Raw genomic sequence first — 7,936 nt, forward strand, 5'->3', positions numbered from 1 at the left:
GACTCATTTGTTTACACCAGGATGATATGCAGTTCTCATTCTTATGTGTAGCACAGCATGAAAAAGATGGGAAGCACTGAAATAAGGAACCTGGGTTAGAGAGGAAGAGACATTAGAAGCCTTTGCTCATTTCTAAGAATGAATCAACATGCTTTAAGAGTATACTCACTATCCTTGGTAGAAGCCATAACCATTTACTGATTATATGAGGAAGTTAAATTAAAATCAGGGTCTTTTCCCCTCTCCTATGTTACAGGTCTATCTGCTGAAATACACCAAGATTCTTTTCATAAACCTGCTCAGACAATATATGGTTTACTAATAAGTACAGAAATGTTGTATCACGACTCTGTTGACACTATAGGGCAAGAATGTCCTATATTGCTTCGGTGTTCCCTATAGTGTTCAACAAATCTCTCGACTGTCCATGCTCAATACACTGAAGAGAGGAGGCAAAATAAAGCACATGGTTTGTGTGAAATGAAAAATTCGTCTGTGACACATTTGCTTTTCGACATTCTTTTCACCTTCTCTTTCAAGGTATTAGCTAGCGTTAAGTTAAAATCCTTTTATGCTCTATCCCCATTCTAGTCTCTTTCTATGGTGCTTTGGATGGGCATTAATTATTAGGGGATGGTTATCAAGCTACCAAGCCAAGAGAGGAAGGGGTGGAAAAGCCAGACAAATATTCGCAAGAGCATCTCAATACGTGTACATCTTCAAGTGATTAAATTCTAAAGTTAAAGGGGAAAGAATTATTCATTATCTTAGACTGATAACACATGCACCTTAGTAAAAAAATCAAACTACAAACTGACGTCAACAAGAGTCCCTCAAACTACTAATGAATACTGCTATCTGTAATTTGGGATTACAGATGACTGCAATTGGTAACCCAAAAGTACGCCTGTTCCCCCAAAGAAGTGCATGGTCTCACTACATTAGGCATCATTAAGTAGTTCAAGTCTAAGACATGCTAGTACTTGGAAATCTATTTACAACACATCAACAAAAGTTAGGGCTGCTCTTACTACCAGGTTGATAATGAAATTCAGATCCCCAAGTGTCAAAGGTGGATGATGTCTAGAAAAGCTCTCTCTGTTGATAATACTCTTCTACTCAATGTGTCTTTATTTGGTAAGGGGATTTTAGGCTTCCCTAAATGTAGGTGGTAATAAAACAGCATTTTGCTTTACCCCGTACCACCAAAAAGGAAAACAAGACAAAACTTCAATGGTAGAAGTCACAATCATGTATGAAGATAGATTTCAAAATGCCCTTCCTTCTACCAAGTGCTGGGGAAGCAGAGTTGTCCCATAAGTAGCAGAGGGAGAAAAAAAAGGATTCCTTCCCAGATCTGGAAATATTAGCAAAGGAATCTTTCTGGATGTAGTTCTTTGAGCTCACTCTTCATTCGGATAGGATAATTTTTCCTCCCTGATTTCTTTACAAATAAAAATATTCAACCCTGAAACTTCCTATCTCTCTTCAGTTGAGAGTATGTCATTACACTTAGGTGCAAGAAAGGAAAACTTACCGAGATCGACTTAAGTATAAAGCTTGACGATGAATGTCTTCTGGGTCTATTTCTACAGGATTTATTACAGCTAGTTGATCAATAGACCATCTAAATTCCCCTGGAGTCTTAACAAAAGAAAGTGATCTTATGAGTAAAAGTATACTAAAACAGTTTACCAAAATAACTTCAAATGTCAGCTTCAAAAATGAATGTGAATGGTTCTAATATAAAAATATCTAACAGCTCATATTTTAAAATTTGTAGTGAGGTGGATGGACCTAGAGTCTGTCATACAGAGTGAGGTAAATCAGAAAGAGAAAAACAAATACTGTATGCTAACGCATGTATATGGAATCCAGAAAAATGGTACCGATGAACCTAGTGGCAGAGCAGGAACAGAGACGCAGATGTAGAGAATGGACTTGAGGACACAGGGAGGGAAAGGGAAGCTGGGACATAGAGAGTAGCATTGACATATATACACTACCAAATGTAAAACAGCTAATGGGAAGCTGCTGCAGAGCACAGGGAGATCAGCTGGATGCTTTGTGAAGACCTAAAGGGGTGGGATAGGGAGGATGGGAGGGAGGCTGAAGAGGGAGGGGATATGGGGATATATGTGTACATATAGCTGATTCACTCTGTTGTACAGCAGAAACTAACACAATACTGTAAAGCAATTATATTCCAATAAAGATGAAAAAATTATGCATAAAATAATTAATGTGAATGGTTCTAATATAAAAATATCTTCCAGCTCATATTTTAAAATTTGACTTCACCACTAAATTAAATGGCAAATGGTAATCAAATCACACTAAATCAACTGACTTGACTGTATCTCTTTAAAATATCCAAATCTTCCCTCTGGGTGATTATTCAAATTACATAATAGAAAAATCTCAGAGTATTAAAAGTATAGAAATTCCATAATGAATACTCATCAGTGATGCAACATGCCCAAGTAAAACTAAAAATCTCTTAGTTATCAAAAGTCTATTTTCACCAAGAAGGAAACAAAACTAAAGTCCTAACTACACAAGTGCCTGCAAAAGCTCAAAAACAGATGATCCTTAAAATAATTATAAGTGGTAACCAGTGCTGCTTTTCTGTATTCAACTATCCAATAAACCAAAAGCTTATCCAAATCCTAACCTGTAAATTCAGTTTTGAAAAATGAGGCTTAAAAATTCAGATGTCACGCATTCTTGCTTTGAGGATTAAAGTGAAGTCATTCCATTATTTTTATTAAGACTAACTAAAACTTAATACTATTCAACTTAAAATCATGAGGTCGTATAATGACTCAATATAACTGTATCACTGTAAAGCTTTCCTCTAGTGCATAACTAGCTTCACGCTGACAGGAATGTGTTGCTAGCATGAATAGCCACCCAGTGTGCAGTTTTCTAGATAATTTACTAAGTTACAGATCAGACTTCAAAAGAACTTCTCCACTGTAGCCAATAACAGTAAAAATAAGCTAAAGACAGGAAGCCTTTCCTAACCTCCTACAGAGCACATTCCCTTCCATATCAGCCTTGTGTTACAGTGCATATTTTCTCTTGAAGTTGCCAGCTTAGTTGTGTCTATCCCATCAGAGTAGAGGTTGACTTCTTTCTAAACAAATCTGCAAGCTAAGAATGAATGGGTGACAAAAATCCAAAAGAATATTAGTATTTCACGACACATGAAATTCAAATTTCATTGTCCATAAATAAAGCTTTACTGGAACACAGCCACATTTATTGTCTACATACTACCTGTGGCTGCTTCTATGATACAAGGCAGAGGTGAACAGTTGTAACAGCAACCAGATGAGCTGCAAAGCCTAAAATATTTACTATCTGGCCCCTGATGGAAAAAAAGTTTGCTGACCCCCTGAATTAGAGTATAAACTCTTTTGAGAATTTGTGTTTTATGATCCTGCCTTGTTCAAGGTGTAACCTCTATAGCTAAGAACTGTATCTGACACAGAGCATGCAAATAATGTTTGCTGAATATCTGAGAACATGACATAGTTTCTTCTCTATTATGATATTAGTACATATATCACCAAACATAGTAACTAGTGGAACCCACAGCTGCAGGAAGCTAACATGCTATCTACTGAATAAAATAAAAAGAAATTCTAACTAAAAAGAAAAATCTGGCTAAGTTATTTTTAGCCCAACCACTACATTATAATGAACATTACAATTAAAAAGCACATTCCAGATAGATACGTTCCATGATAAATTTTCCACTTATCATTTAAAGTTACTGGTTTGCTGGAACAAACTAGGAAACACTAGTCAAGAATAACTTACCGGTAATTTTGTCGATTTAAAAACAGAAGGACTGGAGAGAGTTTGTTCATGCAGATTAGAATAGTCACCAGGACTTTCGAAAGGATTTAAAACAGGAATCCTTCCTGGAGTTTCAGGTGTTATTTGCATTTTTGATTCTTTGACATCTCCCATAGCACAGAGAGAAAACTAAAAAGAAATCAGATGTATAATAAAAGTACAAAGTTCTACAGACATTCATTTTGACAACTAAAATGTATTCCACAAACATACATTTCACAAAAAGAGTTAACTCAAAAGCTAACCCTCTGGGCTTTTTTATAGTTTACACAAGTGTGCTCCTCTAAATAACCTTGAAAGCTAGAGAGGAAAAGATTAGTGATATAATTTGGCAGCAGAATTAACAAACTCAAGAGATTAAGTGTCTTGTAAGTAGCAGTCAACCAAATGCGAATGAATTCAGGTCTGCCCTCCAGACAACGAGAAATTCCAATAGCCACAAAACCTTTTTCAACTAAAGAATTTACACCTAAAGTTTTTTCATTCATTATCTCACGTCTTTAAACACTTTGAACACAATTCGGATGCCCCAGCAATTCCCCCAACAAACTGCAATTACTAAACACTTATTTACAGCAAGCAAATATGAGACCAGGAAGTCTCCGGTTCTTTGTGCACTGGTGCCTTCCTTGCACATGAGCCCCCGTCAGAAAAGAATGACTGACTAGGGCTAGGAAATTAAACGCTTTGGGTTGCCTCTTCTTAAACACCCTTAGCGAAAGGCTAAGACCCCTAGGATAAAAGGCAAGATTGCATTATTTCCCGTCAAGGGGGAGCTACAACTAGAGAAAAAGAACCCACTCCTCGGAAGGCTGACGTTGCAGCTGGCCTCCTCGGGTGAAGCGCAAAGGAGGAGACTCACGCCGGTGTCACCCCCAACTCGACTCAATCACTCTGTCTAGGCGCCCCCTCTTTGCGCACCTATTCCCTGGCAGCTCCCCTTCATCCCGAGGCGAGCGTGCAGGGCGGTCCGCAGCCGGGCAAACCGAGCGGTCCAACTCGAGACGGGAGGAAAGGCCAGGGACTACAAAGAACGTACCTAGTGGTGTGTTTAAAAAGGAAGCCCCCCAAAGGGACTCCAGGGCGCTCCCGAGGGTGCCAGACCCGCTCCCACGACAGGCAAAGACTCTTTAACTCCCCGCTTCCGCGCTGTCCTAGGCCAACCAGGGCACGGGCCTGGCGCGCGACGGGCCAATCGCGTCGCGCCGCTGTCCGCGAACCGGCCAATCGCATCGAGGCCGCGTAGTCAATTCGAACGGCAACCCCTCGCTTCGCATTCCGCTCAGAGTAACGAGGCTCCAAATTCAAATCCACGCAGCCTCACGCTGGCGACGAGCGCGAGGGGCGGAGCCTGCCCGGCGTGAGGGGGACGCGCGGTGCGATTGCCCAGGAGAAAGGAAGGCGCTCCAGTTCCGGGTCAGGCCGTCGCCCGCCTCCCTCGGCCTCCGCCATGGCGAGCAGCAGCGGCGCCGGGGCTGCGGCGGCGGCGAATCTGAATGCGGTGAGGGAAACCATGGACGGTGAGTGCCCGTCTCGCCCCCTTTACCTTGCCTCTGTTCCCCAGAGCCCAGGCCCTCGGGCGGGGGTGGGCCCACGAGGACTTTGGGTCCACTTCCTCCCGCGATCGGCATCTTTGGAGGTCCTCCCGAGGAGCCCGCCAGGGCCACAGGGCTGAGGGCCTCATCCTTTCAGGGTCGTCTCTTCCCTTCTGCGTAGTTTGTCGCGCGCACGGCGTTGCGGTCCCACGTCAGCCCGGCACGCGCTCCGGTCTTCCCGCGCGGGGCCCCGCGCACCTCCCGCGCGCACACCCCCCTCCCCTCCTCTCCGCGCGCGCTTCCTCCCGCGCCCCCTCCCCACGCCACGCCCCTCTGCGCGCTCACGCCACGCCCCTCTCCGCGCCCCTTCCCCGCGCTGAGTCCGCGAGTCCCTCGGCTGCTGGCAGCCCCGCGCGCCCCGCCCACCCCACACGCAGCAGGCATGGTCGGGGGGGGGGGGGTTGGAGGGGAACCCCGGGAACGCCCCAGGCTGCGAGCCCCTTGCGGACAGTGGCCTCTTGTGTTTGGTCACCGCTACATCCTTTGTCCCTTGCACTTTAGCAGGCGCATTTTAAATATCCGCTGAAGGAACAAGTGGCCCCTTCATCAAAACTGCCCCAGTTTCGTCCACGAGCGGGTAGTGTCTGTTTCCCGAGGCTGTGGGTGTATTTATCTATTTTCCAGCCCGAAGCACGCGGGTAAAGCCTACCCGCAGGTAGTAGGGGAAAAAAAAAGAGGGCCTTGGAGTTATCCTCTCTCCTGTCTGCTACTTTATACCCCTGCAGGTGGGCTTGTGCAAGCCACTTAAACATCTTTGAGCCTGCCCCTTTCTGTAAAACAAGGTTACTACCTCCTAGGGTTATTTTTTGTGTGTGTATAAGACGTCACCCCACTTGCAGACTCCCTTCGTTGTCCCCATTTCATTTGCAACCTATATATGTTTGATAGATGTTAAACATTGGTGTTTGCATTTTTCAGTGGATACCCACATCAGCCTCTATCTCTGTCAAAACATGAAATTCTGACTAAGCAGTGACTGGCTTAATGCCCTTTCTCTGTCTCCACTGTAGGCTCCACTCCCTACTGAGGACTTCTGATAAGGCTTCTGGCTTTTTCTGCACTGGCTGCTGGTCTCCTTTTCAAAGAATTATTTGTATTATTAGGGTCTTTGCATCTAAGTTTTTACTTACTATCTGCTTTGCCCTTTTCCTGAAAAATACAGAATTTTGTTAATACCATATACAGCCTATTTTCACATACTTCTTGATGTATCACAGCTTATTAGTTTCATTTTGTAAGTGGATTTGAGTATATAGAAACTATACATGTACAACATTATTGTCTTATATCTTTGCTTGGAAGCCACTGATTTCTGAACAGGATGGAGCGTATATGAGGCCTGACTTCTAGTCCGTTTTCTTATGTTAGCTGTGCTTAGGTTCCTTAATTATATGACCAGAGGATTCTATTTGAATAGAAAATTCGTATTTTCTCTCTGGTGGAACTACCGATGTAGAAATGAGAACTGATCATTTGTATAGGTTGCATTATCAGAATTTTCACTGAGAGAACTTTGTGTAAAATGAAGATTATTGAGAGTGTAAGAACATGAAAGAGTGAAGAAAGACCAGATTTTTTTTTAACCAACATTGGTGGAGAGAATGTGTGAATTAGAGAACACTGCTCCTCTGCACACAATTTGCCCACAAATCAGAAGGTAAAAAGAAAGGCCCCAGGTTGGCAGTGGATCACATCGTTGAATGTTGAAGTTAGGTCCTGTTGTGTCCATTGGAACTCCAAACTTACAGGAACTCCCTGCTATCATGCCATAATTGGGTCCAAAACAATCAATCACATAAAATGTGAAGTTTAATGATTGCAAAGTTAATGAAAATATTTTGCATGCTGCCTATATTGATTGAGGCACAATGGGAAACAGTGACACTTGTGCAGTTAATAATTGACTATGCACTTAACTGAAGTTCTAAATGCAGTCAGTTCATAATCCCACCTTCCTCCACCCTCATTCCCAGAAATAGAACTTTAACTTGCCCAAGGGGCAGGGCTGACCTACTCAAACACCATTATTATTTGAAATTCTGTTAATGTGGTGTTTGCCTGTGTTTATCTATCCATGAGAGCCAAATTGAAGTGTTCAAAACTTTTTGGATCTGACTACCCTCCTTCAAGATCTAGTATGTTTCTCCTCTTCCTCTTACTGCCTGCATCCCATCAGTATGAGAGTCAACTAAGCGGTTTAATCTTTTAGTTAATGTCAAATGATTTGCAAGGATTGTAGAATTCAGCGGTGAATATTGGTAATTTTATTGTGAAATGAAAGGATTTTGATAAAGTTACTTTAGACAGGGGAGGAAGGGGTGGGCTTTGTTATTTACCTGCACAGATCACTCTGAAAGGAACCTGATTGATCCTGGCCCTGATTGAGTATAGGGTCTATTGCATAAGGGCCTCCACTTTCTCTTAGATCCTCAACATTCTCTTCCTGCATTTCCTTTTTAAAATATCAGGCTTTT

The 7,936-nt window shown here is 42.6% G+C and overlaps 1 protein-coding gene across 6 annotated transcripts in view; it reads right to left on the bottom strand.

The window, feature by feature from the left end:
- The window catches only part of BORA (BORA aurora kinase A activator), a 28,126-nt gene extending 22,452 nt beyond the window's left edge, over positions 1–5,674 (bottom strand). The window contains exons 1-3 of one of the 6 annotated variants that reach the window (XM_057707988.1): positions 5,414–5,674; positions 3,829–3,996; positions 1,538–1,644 (exon numbers count right to left, since the gene is read on the bottom strand). In XM_057707988.1, coding sequence (XP_057563971.1) covers positions 1,538–1,644; positions 3,829–3,996; positions 5,414–5,551 — 413 coding nt within the window. In that variant the 5' untranslated portion in view covers positions 5,552–5,674. Of the gene's footprint in view, positions 1–1,537; positions 1,645–3,828; positions 3,997–4,788; positions 5,239–5,413 lie in introns of those variants that run through there. The other 5 variants (XM_057707989.1, XM_057707990.1, XM_057707992.1 and 2 more) reach the window with 5 other exon arrangements.
- Between the last annotated feature and the right edge of the window lie 2,262 nt (positions 5,675–7,936).

Source organism: Hippopotamus amphibius, chromosome 14, assembly GCF_030028045.1.
Source record: "Hippopotamus amphibius kiboko isolate mHipAmp2 chromosome 14, mHipAmp2.hap2, whole genome shotgun sequence".
Taxonomy (NCBI): Eukaryota; Metazoa; Chordata; class Mammalia; order Artiodactyla; family Hippopotamidae; genus Hippopotamus; species Hippopotamus amphibius.